The 14,854-nt window shown below is 47.8% G+C and overlaps 1 protein-coding gene across 4 annotated transcripts in view; it reads left to right on the top strand.

Moving 5' to 3' along the window:
* Window positions 1-463: 463 nt before the first annotated feature.
* The window catches only part of dglucy (D-glutamate cyclase), a 67,573-nt gene continuing 53,182 nt past the window's right edge, over window positions 464-14,854 (top strand). The window contains exons 1-3 of one of the 4 annotated variants that reach the window (XM_072494113.1): window positions 464-577; window positions 1,447-1,558; window positions 6,570-6,723. In XM_072494113.1, coding sequence (XP_072350214.1) covers window positions 539-577; window positions 1,447-1,558; window positions 6,570-6,723 — 305 coding nt within the window. In that variant the 5' untranslated portion in view covers window positions 464-538. Of the gene's footprint in view, window positions 578-815; window positions 840-1,102; window positions 1,124-1,302; window positions 1,321-1,446; window positions 1,559-6,569; window positions 6,724-14,854 lie in introns of those variants that run through there. The other 3 variants (XM_072494107.1, XM_072494114.1, XM_072494120.1) reach the window with 3 other exon arrangements.

Below are 14,854 nucleotides of genomic sequence, written 5' to 3' on the forward strand. Positions count from 1 at the left end.
AGAGATTTGAAATGTCATGAATAATCATCAATTTATTTCAGTCTGATTTGCATTGGCCCCTGTACATTATAGCTTTACTGATATTTATAAATAGTTGTACTTGTGACGATATATTGTTTAAAATATATGCCTTCTTAGTAATTGCAGGCACATCCAAAATTATTACTCTTCTCACATTGATGTGCCACAAGTATTTGTAGCTGTGGGTGCACATACACATGGACTGCAATGATGTAAGAAGGAGGCTCACCACCACCTTCACAAGGACAATTAGGAATGGGTAATAATTGCTGGCATCACCAGCGAATCCCACTCCCGTGACAATATTCAGAAAAAATAGTAAACGCTAATCTGGCTCTTACATTCCACCAATGGTTGATGTTAAACATTAGACAATTTTGTGAAATGGAGCCAAGTGTTAGTGAATGAGTCATCTCCTCACTAATCTGGTTTAAACTTTAATTTGACTCAGCTCTGACTAAATTGAGAAATCTGAATTGTGTAGCTGCCTGTTCATGAAAGGCATTTTCATTTAATCATGGATGGTGGAAACCTGGATCAGTCGATGTACGATGAGGTACAGTATAGTTCAAGTCAGCTGGAAAGTCTTTCTGGATGTTTGCGTTTTTTGTGTTTGTTCATGAAAAGCCAAAGTCTTGGTAATGAATGTCACAGAATCAAATGTCATGGGCATCACGGTGGCCCAGTGGTTAGCACTGCTGCCTACGGCGCTGAGGATCTGGGTTCGATCCTGGCCCCCGGGTCACAGACCATGTAGAGTTTGCACATTCTCCCCGTATCTGTGTGGGTCTAACCCCCACAACCCAAAGATGTGCAAGGTAAGTGAATTGGCCACGCTGAATTGCCCCTTAATTGGGAAAAAATAATTGGGTACTCTAAATTTATAATAAAAAAAGAATCAAACGTCACGTATTTGGCATCATATGCTCAGCTGTCACGATGAGAATATCACATGATTAAATCGCCAAATATGCTTCCAACCAGAGTTGACAAGCCTGGTGTGGATCGATGAGTAATTGTATGGGACAATTCTCAAAGGGTCAAGAAAAGTTGGGAGCATTGAGAAGATATAATATAGATAACAGCGAGAGAGAATATGGAGGTAGAGGGGAGAGAAACATTACATCTCTTTGTTGTAAAATTCAGAGACGTAATTGGATAATTACAGAGCGAGTTAAAATACACAAAAGCAAAATACAACTTTGACAGGTGTGTCGGGAGTGTTTAAACTGGAGCAGAATATCCTCCAATGAAAAAGGCCAGTTCCCCATCAACCCCAGAGCCTGCAAACAGGAAATGGTGTTAACTTATTTTGATATTGGAGTTGAAAGCGATGTGATCGTGTTATTTGTGACTTTTATTAATGCCAGTAGCCATGGATCTCTCTTTTCTTTGAATGCATTGTGTATTTTCTATTGCTCTCAGGATCCAATGATGCTGAATGCTCGCTTCCTGAAGTCTGTGCTGCCGGCCTCCGCCAGAGGTTTGATCCGAACCGGAGCGCTGCGGGCTGTGGCCACCTCCGGGATTTCCAAAGGTACGGGCTAAATATCCAACCCTTATGCTCGCTTATCCGGTGCCCAGTTATGCTGAACAAGCAATTCCGAGTCATTTTGTATGAACCCCTTCTCTCTGATTGCACATACAAACATGCAGCTTCTCAAGCCCAGAAATCTCGGGCAAAATTTTAATTTAAACTCGCTGTGTAGGAAAATCATAAGGTCAGGTGCAACACCTGATAAGGGCAGCATGGTAGCATTGTGGATAGCACAATTGCTTCACAGCTCCAGGGTCCCAGGTTCGATTCCGGCTTGGGTCACTGTCTGTGCGGAGTCTGCACATCCTCCCCGTGTGTGCGTGGGTTTCCTCCGGGTGCTCCGGTTTCCTCCCACAGTCCAAAGATGTGCAGGTTCGGTGGATTGGCCATGATAAATTGCCCTTAGTGTCCAAAATTGCCCTTAGTGTTGGGTGGGGTTACTGGGTTACGGGGATAGGGTGGAGGTGTTGACCTTGGGTAGGGAGCTCTTTCCAAGAGCCGGTGCAGACTCGATGGGCCGAATGGCCTCCTGCCCTGTAAATTCTATGATAATTTATGATAAGTGCTCAACGCATTTAAACATTGGGCCAGGTGTAAATGTGGTGTTGCACCCAATCTGATTGTGAATTGAAACTCTGGTATAGGAAATAGGAATCCTCTTTAGACTGCAGGGAGATTGGCAACCCATCAAATCCTCTGGAGCTGCCAGTTACATCAGTCCCTCCAGCCTTACCTTATGAAAACCTGCTTTCCTTTGGAATTTACCATTGCGCTGAAGTCAGACATGTTTAATGTGTGGGCGTGTTTGTGGGAGGAGGATTGAACAGCTGGACCTCCCCCAACAAAGAAAAAAAAATATTCAGCACTTCCAACTTTTTATGTACTATTTTGAAGTGTATAATATGGACAAATGTGACACCTCATTTGCATACCATAAACTCTCTCAATCAAATGATGACATGCTTTGTGACATTAAGGAATAAATATAGGCTAGGTTAGCACTTTGGATGAAGCATTGAGCTTGACCAAAAGATGGTCCTCTGACGTGCAGAATTCCCTCAGTACTAGCACTGAGTTTAGTGAATAAAGGCTAAGTGTGATGTTGTGAATCCTCAACTAAAGTGCAGGCCATGTTGCATCAATTGGTCTTGGGCAGAGTAGCAGCAGATGGGGCACTACCATTGAAATTAGCACTCTATCCATAGTGGGAGAAAAAAGAGAAAGGATCCCATTTGTGAATGCACACCAGAAGCCTTGTTAGAAAGTTTGAATGCATGGACACGAGTTGAAGACATTCTCAGTGACTGCATTCTTTTCTTCATTCTAGAGATACAGATGTTGCTGACAAGTTTTGCCTCGTTTACCTGTCTCTGGTTGCCCTGTGAAGGTGGTAATGGGCTACTGCCTTTTTGAATCACTGCAGTCCTTGTGTGGAAGCAGTTTGGAATGAATTGCTAGGATGACCTCAGAGCAGTAAGGGTCAATCACTTTGTTGTGGGACTGAGTCACACAGACTTGGTACAGAGTTTGGGGCTCTTTTCCTAAAAGACATGGACTAATTGTATTTTTACAACAATCTGACAGCTTCATATCCCCTTTTACTTTAGTTTTTTTAAAATGGTGAAATAACAATGTTCTGGGTGCTATGGTTGCACTTACACTTGCGTTGTCTGGATTATGAGCTCAGTACATAACTGTCATGATATTCAAACACACACATCATGATGGACACACCAACAGGCAAATCAGAGCACACAACACCACAACCAATCACAGACAAGAACACCAACCACATAAAAAGCACGAGCACGACACCTGGTGTTCAGTAGGTCTGGGGACAAAGAAACAGAGAAGAGCTGTTACAACATCACAAGCAGGGAACCCCCACGTGCAGAGTGTCAAGACAAAACTGTACATAGTAAGTTTGAATAAAATAGCGTTGTACCATATACAACCGTGTTGGCTCATCTGTGTGTCAGAACACCCAACACCACATGGTACAGGAGTGGATCGATACCTGCCTACTAACCTGCCATTCTGGACATGGACCGCACCGACAAACCGCAGCCGTTGCAAGTCGCGGGGAACCTAGGTACCAATTGGAAGCTCTTCAGGCAGCGATTTGACCTGTACATCCGTGCCACCGAAAAACAGAGTGCCTCGGATGAAACGAAGATTGCAATGCTCCTCTTCTACGCAGGTCAGCACGCCGTCGACGTCTTCAACTCACTGGTGTTCGAAGAAGGCGAAAACCAATCCAAATATGACACGGTCATCCTCAAACTGGACCAGCACTTTCAAGTTGAAGTAAATGAAAGTTTTGAAAGATACCTCTTTCAGCAACGCCTGCAAGGTAAGGAGGAGCTTTTTCAACCCTTCTTGACGCACCTCCGGATTCTAGCGCAGTCCTGCGGTTACGGCACCACCACAGAGTCCATGATCAGGGACCAGATTGTTTTTGGCGTTGCCTCTAGTGGCCTACGCCAGCAGCTTCTTAAAATAAAAAGCCTCACCTTAGCGTCTGCTGTGGAAGCCTGTGTCCTCCACGAAAATGCTACCTGCCGTTTTGCACGATTTCAGGCGTCCGAGTTGGCACGGAGGGGGTCCCCAGCCGTCGAATCGGCAAGCCAGGCCGCCCACGACGTCGAACGCATCCAGGCCATCGATTACTTCCCGACCCACGGCCCGGACGACAGCGGCCGCTTCCCGCGCTTTTCGCGGTCTCCTGCGCAGGTGCGCGCCAAAAATAACGGCCACAACGAGGGACGCACTGCGCAGGCGCGCCCACCGCAAGATCGCACTGCGCATGCGCAGTGGCGCAACGAACGCCGTGACGTCATGACGTGCGGCAATTGTGGAGCTCTACATTTAAAAGGGCAATGTCCTGCAAAAAACCGACAGTGCCTCAGATGTGGCAAGATGGGCCACTACGCAGCCCACTGTCGTTCGGCTCAACCCATGGATCCGGCGCATCCTCGACAATCTCGCAGACAAGTCAGGACCGTCCAGCCCACGCATCAAGACTTCCAGTTAAGTGATGCAGATGACCAGGATGCCTTCCGCGTTTCCGTCATCGATGTCAACAAGGTCAATGCCATCAATCCAGCCGATGAGTGGTGTGCCACCCTGACGGTCAACCCGAACTCGTCGCAAGCCCATTAGACTGGACTTATAATACCGTTCATATGTCTAACAAGTTGCACAATTTTACATGATAACCTGTTGTTGTTTATCGTTCCAGATGTCGTCTGACTGGACAACTGTTCAAGTTTTTTTTTCTTCTCTCGTTCGCATTTATGTTATGTTATGGTACAACTTGGTTCATGTGACGCACCCGACATCGCCCCATGTACATAGTTCCGTCATATGCACATGCTGCACACGACACACACACACTCTTAGATGCACTCACGGCACGATCATATTTATTACCACGTAGGCACATATCTTTGTAAAAAGGGGGGATGTCATGATATTCAAACACACACATCATGATGGACACACCAACAGGCAAATCAGAGCACACAACACCACAACCAATCACAGACAAGAACACCAACCACATAAAAAGCACGAGCACGACACCTGGTGTTCAGTAGGTCTGGGGACAAAGAAACAGAGAAGAGCTGTTACAACATCACAAGCAGGGAACCCCCACGTGCAGAGTGTCAAGACAAAACTGTACATAGTAAGTTTGAATAAAATAGCGTTGTACCATATACAACCGTGTTGGCTCATCTGTGTGTCAGAACACCCAACACCACAATAACCACTATACCATTGGTATCCTTGTCTAGACTGGCACATTCCTGTACCTTGGGTGAGGTACGATACCTCAGCAGGAGTTTGCAGATTCAGAAAAGCCAGAGAGAAATTGGAAGTATCAAACATGAGCCAACAGGCCTAATTTTACTGTATAAATAATGGTGAGGCTAACAGCAGCTGCCATTATCTTTTGCGCCGAAGCACACAGCAGCTTCTGTCTGGTGTACACATGCCATTAAATGCAAAATACAGCAGTTACAGTCCGCAATGTGCTCCTCCATAACCTGTGCTAAAATGGCACATCACTACTGGTTTCACTTCAAATGTATTGAACGTGGTGAAGTTCCTGACTTTATAACATACATTCAGGGCGGCACGGTAGCACAAGAGGTTAGCACTGTTGCTTCATAGCACCAGGGGCGGGTTCAATTCCCGCTTGGATCACTGTCTGTGCAGAGTCTGCGTGTTCTCCCCATGTCTGCGTGAGTTTCCTCCGGTTTCTTCCCACAAGTCCCAAAAGACGTGCTGTTCGGTGAATTGGACATTCTGAATTCTCCCTCCGTGTATCCGAGCAGGCGCCGGAGTGTGGCGACTCGGGGATTTTCACAGTAACTTCATTGCAGTGTTAATGTAAGCCGACCTGTGACAATAATAAAGATTATCCAAATAGATTATCTAAACTAGCCACCAAAGGTTAGTATTTGCCCATTCCTGTCCAAGTAGTCTTTTAATCATATGATATGCCTTAATTGCTGTGAAACAAGTACTCTGCCACACTTTGAAAGCGTATAGTCTTATTCTTTCAAATTTTCATTATTATTGGATTTTGTGCATGCTTTTTAACCTTTTTCCTCTTAATCCAGCCTTTCTTTCCCCCTCTTTATTTAGCTTGCAGTACTTGATATTGAATTTGCCTTTCGGATTTAGACTGGTTTAGACTCCCCATTCCTCAATAATGATTCTTCAATTGGATTGGTTAAAGATTTACACAGTTGAATGCCCTTTTCACACAGGTCCCAGATGCCTTGTCGAGGGCATTCCACTTTTGGGATTTTGGGCTGACAGCAAATTGCCATGCTAAAGTCAATAGGATGTCTCTGAGCAAGTTCTTGTGCAACGAATAGCTGGTGCTATTTGCTCACTGCTTATGGGAAAATTCAGTACCGCGAGTTATCTTTTCATTTGGTATTTTGAAAAGTTTAACTATTGTATGAAGTTAGTCGACTTATGGATTTATCCTCAAAAGGTTTCAAGCAAGCCAACATTGTGATAGTGGACAAAACATTGGCTGATGACTTTGAGAAGTTTTGCTTGGCAAACAATGGACCACTGCCATTACTGTACAGGAGTAAACCTGGCGAATGGAGCTCCCCACCACTCAGCACCGATTCTGATATAAGGTAGGTTCAAATACACTTTACCTTGTCCGTGGTTCCCAAATGTAAGGCTTTTGCTCTCGACACCAACTAGATTGGAAAAATCTTTTTTATGATTGACTGAAAGAAGGTTTTGGGAACTGTGGGTCCACAACACCAAAATGCACGGAATTTGACACATTAGCAACAGACCGGTAATTTCATTCCAGTGGGCTACCCGACAGCTTAGTGGCCAAGGACACCCAGCCAGTGTAGCACTGAGCCATGCAGACCAGAAGTAACTGGTTTCAAACCTCAACTGGTGCTGAATCAGCTGATTTGAGCCAAGGACAGATATTGGAATATTTCACCTAATAATGTGTCCCAGCGCAGGAAAGAGCAGGACAAAAAGGTTTTTGAAAATCTGCCCAGATTCCTGCTCCAGATCCTAATTTGGTGACTTCTACTGGAAGGTTCAATTGATTGGTTGTGATTCCTCCCAAAGTCCAAAAGCTAACAAACCCACCAAATTCACCAAAGGGCTATTAGGGGTATGTGCTCAGCACATGTGGAATGGTTACCCACCCACGGGTCATCAACTTCAGGAAGGTCATGAGGAAACTTGGTGCAGAGGGCGAGAGAACTACTGGAATCTTTTAGCACTTGACAAACAGTCTAAACTCAGATTATCATTTTGTGCATTAACCTCTGTTTAATCCTCTCAGACTTATCCTACAATTTGGTATACATTAACTGAGTGGTCATTTAAACTACAAACTAAAAGCAGCTTTCACATATCAGTTCAAGTGACAGATTCCAAAAAAGATTAAAGATTAGGGATCAAAGATTGGTACCATTCTTTTTTTTAAGATCTGTCTTCTCACTTTTTTGATTCACAACAAGAATGGTTACTTGGTCAACAACAGCAGTGAGGCTTGACCTTCAGAACCTTCAGGAGAAGGGACATTTTTATTTTCAAAAAACAAAGTCAGAAAGATCAAGGATAGAGGCACTTAGATCCAATTTAACAACCAAATGGCTAACAGGATGTCAAGAGCTCTACCATTCACATTTGTATGCCAGCCATGACTCAGTTAGTTACACACTCATCTATAACTCATGTTCATGTCTACTAGCCGGTCTTTGTCCTCTTGAAGTGTATCATTAGCCTCCTCACAGAGCACAGTACTTCCAAATTTTGTTTCATGTGCAAATTTTTAAATTGCAACCTGTATATTAGAATCAAAGGATTAACAGTGAAGAAGGAGGCCATTCAGCCCTTCGAGTCAGCACCGGCACTTGGAAAGAGGACCCTACCCAAGCCCACCCCCCCACCCTATCCCTCAACCCAGCAACCCCACCCAACCCCTTTGGATACAAAGGGCAATTTATCATGGCCAATCCACCTAACCTGCACATCTTTGGACTGTGGGAGGAAACCGGAGCACCCGGCGGAAACCCATGCAGATTCGGGGAAAAAGTGCAAACTCTGCACAGACAGTGCCGGGACTCGAACCTGGGACCCTGGAGCTGTGAAGCAACTGTGCTACCATGCTCCCCATACATCTTAACCTAAGTAGATAATTATGATCAAGTAACGCTTAAGTACTGACCCCTGGATACTTCCGGTGGCGGCTATGAAGGAGAAGGTCGCACATTTGGTGGCTCCCGCTCAGGTCGGACCTTTGGATCTTTTCCTCCGATTTGTTTTGTCGGACTTGATTCGGTAAATTGAAGGTGGAGGCAATTGTGAAGTGGATTCCTACATCAGTGCATGGAGAGGCGGACCAGAAGTGCTCGCATAGGAAGAAATAGGCAAACAGAGAAGGCTTGGGCTGCAGCAGGAGAAAGCATGGCGGACGACCGGAGTCCTGGCTTGTCGACCCAGCGGTCAACGGAGCAGCTGATGCAGTTCACTCGGGAGGGCTTCACCAAGCAGAAGGAGGAATGCTTGGACCCGATTAAGGAATCGATTGCGCGGCTGGAACTTAGACTGGATGCTCAAGACCGGGCGATCCAGAAAGTGGAGAAGGCGCTGGCTGAGCAGGAGGAATATCAAACAGCAGTGGAGTTGGAGGTGGGGATGCTGAGAGACCATCAGAAAAGGCTCCTAGAGAAGGTGGAGGACATAGAGAATAGGTCCCGCCGGCAGAACTTGAGAATCGTTGGTCTCCCGGAGGGGTCCGAAGGAACGGACGCAGGGGCGTACATAGCGGGCATGTTCGAGACGTTGCTGGGGGATGGGACATTCTCCCGACCCTTGGAGGTGGACAGGGCTCACAGAGCGCTCGCGAGGAAGCCACGTGTGGAGGACCCCCTCCGAGGGCAGTGGTGGTGAGATTCCACAGGTACCTGGACAAGGAGCGTATTTTACAGTGGGCCAGGCAGACATTGAGCTGTAAATGGGAGAATCGTATACTGCGGATCTATCAGGATTTGAGTGCGGAGGTGGCCAGGAGAGGAGCGGTGTTCAACCAGAAGTCAACCCTTTTCAAGAAAAATGTTAAGTTTGGACTGCTGTATCCGACCTGCCTCTTGGTCACGTACGAGGAGCAACATTTTTATTTTGAGTCGCCTGAGGAAGCGATGGACTTCGCAAGAAGGAAAGGGCTGGTGGTGGACTGAGGTTTTTGAACTTTGCTGCAGCGCTTATTTTTAAAAAAGTTTCTTGTTTTTCAGACGTTATTTGTAATGCCTTCTGTATTGATCTGGGGCTTGTTGCAGAGCTGTGTGAGTTAAAGTTTACATTGGCACTGATGGGGGATGGAGGTGTGAATCTTAGATGTTGGATCTTCTGTTTGATCTTTTCTTTGTTTTTCGTGGGTTTTTTCGGGCAATTGGAGGATAGCAAATGTTGTCCCGTTGTTCAAGAAGGGGAGTAGAGACAACCCCGGTAACTATAGACCAGTGAGCCTTACTTCTGTTGTGGGCAAAATCTTGGAAAGGCTTATAAGAGATAGGATGTATAATCATCTGGAAAGGAATAATTTGATTAGAGATAGTCAACACGGTTTTGTGAAGGGTAGGTCGTGCCTCACAAATCTTATTGAGTTCTTTGAGGAGGTGACCAAACAGGTGGATGAGGGTAAAGCAGTTGATGTGGTGTATATGGATTTCAGTAAAGCGTTTGATAAGGTTCACCACGGTAGGCTACTGCAGAAAATACGGAGGCATGGGATTCAGGGTGATTTAGCAGTTTGGATCAGAAATTGGCTAGCTGGAAGAAGACAAAGGGTGGTGGTTGATGGGAAATGTTCAGACTGGAGTCCAGTTACTAGTGGTGTACCACAAGGATCTGTTTTGGGGCCACTGCTGTTTGTCATTTTTATAAATGACCTGGAGGAGGGAGTAGAAGGATGGGTGAGTAAATTTGCAGATGACACTAAAGTCGGTGGAGTTGTGGACAGTGCGGAAGGATGTTACAAGTTACAGAGGGATATAGATAAGCTGCAGCGCTGGGCTGAGAGGTGGCAAATGGAGTTTAATGCAGAAAAGTGTGAGGTGATTTATTTTGGAAGGAATAACTGGAAGACAGAGTACTGGGCTAATGGTAAGATTCTTGGCAGTGTGGATGAGCAGAGAGACCTCGGTGTCCATGTACATAGATCCCTGAAAGTTGCCACCCAGGTTGAGAGGGTTGTTAAAAAGGCGTACGGTGTGTTAGCTTTTATTGGTAGAGGGATTGAGTTTCGGAGCCATGAGGTCATGTTGCAGCTGTACGAAACTCTGGTGCGACCGCATTTGGAGTATTGCGTGCAATTCTGGTCGCCGCATTATAGGAAGGATGTGGAAGCATTGGAAAGGGTGAGGAAGAGATTTACCAGAATGTTGTCTGGTATGGAGGGAAGATCTTATGAGGAAAGGCTGAGGGACTTGAGGCTGTTTTCGTTAGAGAGAAGAAGGTTAAGAGGTGACTTAATTGAGGCATACAAGATGATCAGAGGAGAGCCGTTTTCCTCGGATGGTGATGTCCAGCACGAGAGCTTTAAATTGAGGGGAGATAGATATAGGACAGATGTCAGAGGTAGGTTCTTTACTCAGAGTAGTAAGGGTGTGGAATGCCCTGCCTGCAACTGTAGTGGACTCGCCAACACTAAGGGCATTCAAATGTCATTGGATAGACATATGGACGTTAAGGGAATAGTGTAGATGGGCTTTAGAGTGGTTTCACAGGTCGGCGCAACATCGAGGGCCGAAGGGCCTGTACTGCGCTGTAATGTTCTATTGTGTTGGGATTGTTTTTCTTTTGCACATGTGTGTCGGAGGGGGGGAGGGAACAATAGGTGGGAGAATGTTGAGCGCCATGGGTGAGGGTCACCAATCCAGCTGGACGGGCTAGCTCACAGAAGCGCAGTTGGGTGGTGAGCAGGTGTTATGCTTGTTGAAGGGGTTGGTTTACATAGTGCTGTTACTAGGTGGGGGAGGGGGAACAAATGTTCTGCTGATGGGGAGGGACTTTTGCTGTGGGACAGAAAGGAGACGCAATTTAGAGTAACTGATCAGATTAGATTAAGGAAGGGGTGGGTCAGACAGGTTTTTCACTCGGGGCTGGACTCTAAGACCAGAGGGGTCGGAATCCTGATTAACAAGCGAGTGTCATTCGAGGCGGGAAGAATAGTTGCGGATGTGGGAGGCCGGTACATTATGGTCAGTAGGGAGCTGGAGGGTCTGCCGGTGGTATTCGTGAATGTGTACGTGCCGAATTGGGATGATGTGGAGTTTATAAAGAGGTTGTTGGGAAAGATCCCGGACCTGGATTCGCATAAGTTGGTCATGGGGGGGGGGGGGGGGACTTTTACACAGTCATCAACCCTGGGCTAGACCGGTCGAGCTCAAGGACAGGCAGGGTGCCAGCAATGGCAAAGGAGCTAAAGGGGTTTATGGAGCAAATGGGGGGGTGGACCCATGGAGGTTTGGGCAGCCGAGAGTGAAGGAGTTCTCCTACTCACGTGCACAAAGTGTACTCCCAGATTGACTTTTTTATTCTGAACAGGGCTCTATTGACGGGGGTAGTGGACACTGGGTATTCGGCGATTACAATCTCAGATCATGCCCCACACTGGGTTGACCTACAGGTTAGCAGGGAGAGTAGCCAGCGCCCGCACTGGAGGCTGGACGTGGGACTTTTAGCTGATGAAGAGGTGTGTGGGTGGCTGAGGAAATGAATTCAGAACTACCTGGAAGTTAACGACACGGGTGAAGTTTCGGCGGCAGTGGTCTAGGAGGCATTGAAGGCAGTGTTTAGAGGGGAGCTGATCTCGATACGGGCCCACAGGGAGAAGGCAGACAGAGCAGAGATGGACCGACTGATAAAGGAGATACTGCGGGTTTACAGGAGGTATGCGGAGACCCCAGAGCCAGGAGGGAGCAACGGAGGCTACAGGTGGAGTTTGGCTTGTTAACTACAGGGAAGGCGGTGGAGCAGCTGATGAAGACGAGGGGGGCGATTTATGAATATGGAGAGAAAACCAGCAGAATGCTCGTGCAGCAGCTTAGAAAGAGGGAGGCAGCCAGGGAGATAGGGAAAGTAATGGACGGGGACGGGAACCTGGTCGGAGATTCACCAGAGGTTATTAAGTTGTTCAAGGAGTTTTACATCAGGTTGTATGAGTCGGAACCCCCAGCTGGGCCGGAGGGGATGAAGCACTTTTTAGGGGGACTGAAGTTCCCGAAGGTGGACGGGGGGTTGGTAGAAGGGCTGGGGGCCCCAATCGGGTTGGAGGAAATAGCAGAGTGGCTGAAGGTCATGCAGTCGGATAAAGCCCCGGGGCCGGACTGGTACCAAGTGGAATTTTATAAAAAGTTCTCTGGGATATTGGGGTCGCTGTTGATGAGGACATTCAATGAGGCAAGGGAGCATCGTGGGGTGCTTCCCCCGACGATGTCACATGCCACGATCTCATTGATCCTGAAGCGGGACAAGGACCCTGAGCTATGTGTAGCGCACAAAGACTCCGAGAGACGAATAGAGTGAAGTCGATGAGGCTTTATTAAGCGTGACTGTTTCCCCCGCAGTTCGGTAGTAGACTGCCTGTGGGGGAGGACTCCAGGTACTTATACTCCGCCTTCAGGGCGGAGCTAGAGGTCAACGTCCAACCAGGACCCGGGATCTGTCAGCCAATGACATCATGGCTTCACAGTCCCACATGACCCCTAATGCATACTACCACACTATGTGGTTCCTACAGGCCGATATCCCTACTAAATGTAGATATCCCTACTAAATGTAGATGCCAAACTGTTGGCCAAAATCTTGCCCTCTAGGATTGAAAACTGCGTTCCAGACGTGATTGAGGAGGACCAGACGGGATTCGTTAAGGGTAGGCAGTTGGCGGCCAATTTGAGAAGGTTGCTAAATGTGATCATGATGCCCCCAGAAGATAGGGACGTGGAGGTAGTGGTCGCAATGGACGCAGAGAAGGTATTTGATCGGGTGAAATGGGAATATCTGCCGGAGGTACTGGGGTGGTTTGGATTTGGGTGGGGCTTCATTGACTGGGTCAGGCTGCTGTATCGGGCTCCTGTTGCGAGCGTACGGACGAACAGGTTAACATCGGACTATTTCAGGCTGCACCGGGGGACGAGACAGGGATGCCCCCTCTCCCCACTGCTGTTTGCGTTGGCCATAGAGCCCTGGCAATTGCGCTGAGAGCCTCAAGGGGCTGGTCCGGGGGGGTGGATGGGTTGAACACAGAGTCTTGCTATACGCAGACGACCTGCTCCTATATGTTTCGGACCCACTAGAAGGGATGGAAGAATTTATGAGGATTCTGGGGGAATTTGGCCGGTTTTTCGGTTATAAACTGAATATGGGGAAAAGTGAGATGGTTGCGATTCAGGCAAGGGGGAAGGAGAGACGATTGGGGGAGCTGCCGTATAGGGTGGTAGGGGGTAGCTTTCGGTACCTAGGCATTCAGGTGGCGCGGGAATGGGAACGGCTACACAAGTTAAATTTGGCCCGATTAGTAGACCAAATGAAGGACGATTTCCGAAGGTAGGACGCGCTCCCATTGTCACTAGCTGGGAGGGTGCAGACAGTGAAAATGACGGTCCTCCCAAGATTCCTGTTTGTGTTTCAGTGTCTCCCCATCTTTATTCCGCGGTCCTTCTTTAAACGGGTCAATAAGGTGATCACTGGCTTTGTATGGGCGGGTAAGAGTCGCGAGTAAAAAAGGGGATGCTGGAGCGGAGCCAGAGGGAGGGCGGGCTGGCGCTGCCGAACTTTAGTCATTATTATTAGGCAGCGAATATAGCCATGTTTAGGAAGTGGGTGGTGGGGGGAGGGTCGGTGTGGGAGCGAGTGGAGGCGGAATCATGCAAGGGCACTAGTTTGGGGGCATTGGTAACGGCACCTCTGCCGTTCCCGCCAACATTGTTTTCCACCAGCCCCGTGGTGGTGGCGGCCCTGAGAGTCTGGGGTCAACGGAGGAAACATGTGGGAGCGGAGGGAGCATCGGTCTGGTCTCCAATCTGCAATAATCACCGGTTTGCCCCAGGAAGGCTGGATGTAGGGTTCCGGAGATGGCAGAGAGCAGGGATTGAGAGGATGGGAGATATGTTTATAGAGGGGAGCTTTTCTAGCCTGAGTGAGCTGGAGGAGAAATTTGGATTGACGAGAGGAAATAAGTTCAGGTCCCTGCAGGCACAGGACTTCCTACGCAGGCAGGTCTCAACCTTCCCGCTCCTACTACTAAGGGGGATACAGGACCGGGTAGTTTCCAGAATGTGGGTGGGAGAAGAGAGGGTTTCTGACATTTGCAAGGAACTCATGGGGTCAGAGAAGACGCAGACCGAGGAGTTGAAATGCAAATGGGAAGAGGACTTAGGAGGAGAGATAGAGGATGGTCTCTGGGCGGACGTGTTGAGTAAAGTCAACGCGTCCACATCATGTGCCAGGCTCAGCCTGATACAGTTCAAGGTCGTTCACCGGGCCTGCATGACAGTGGCTCAGATGAGCAGATTCTTCGGGGTAGAAGATAGGTGTGCAAGGTGTGCGGGAGGGCCAGTGACCCATGTTCATATGTTCTGGGCATGTCTGAAGCTTTGGGGATTCTGGCAGGGGTTTGCAGATGTCATGTCCAAGGTCTTGAAAACAAGGGTGGCACCGAGTCCGGAGGTGGCGATTTTCAGAGTGTCGGAAGACCCGGGAATCCAGGAGGAGAAAGAGGCAGACGTT

Source organism: Scyliorhinus torazame, chromosome 2 (genome assembly GCF_047496885.1).
Source record: "Scyliorhinus torazame isolate Kashiwa2021f chromosome 2, sScyTor2.1, whole genome shotgun sequence".
Lineage (NCBI taxonomy): Eukaryota > Metazoa > Chordata > Chondrichthyes > Carcharhiniformes > Scyliorhinidae > Scyliorhinus > Scyliorhinus torazame.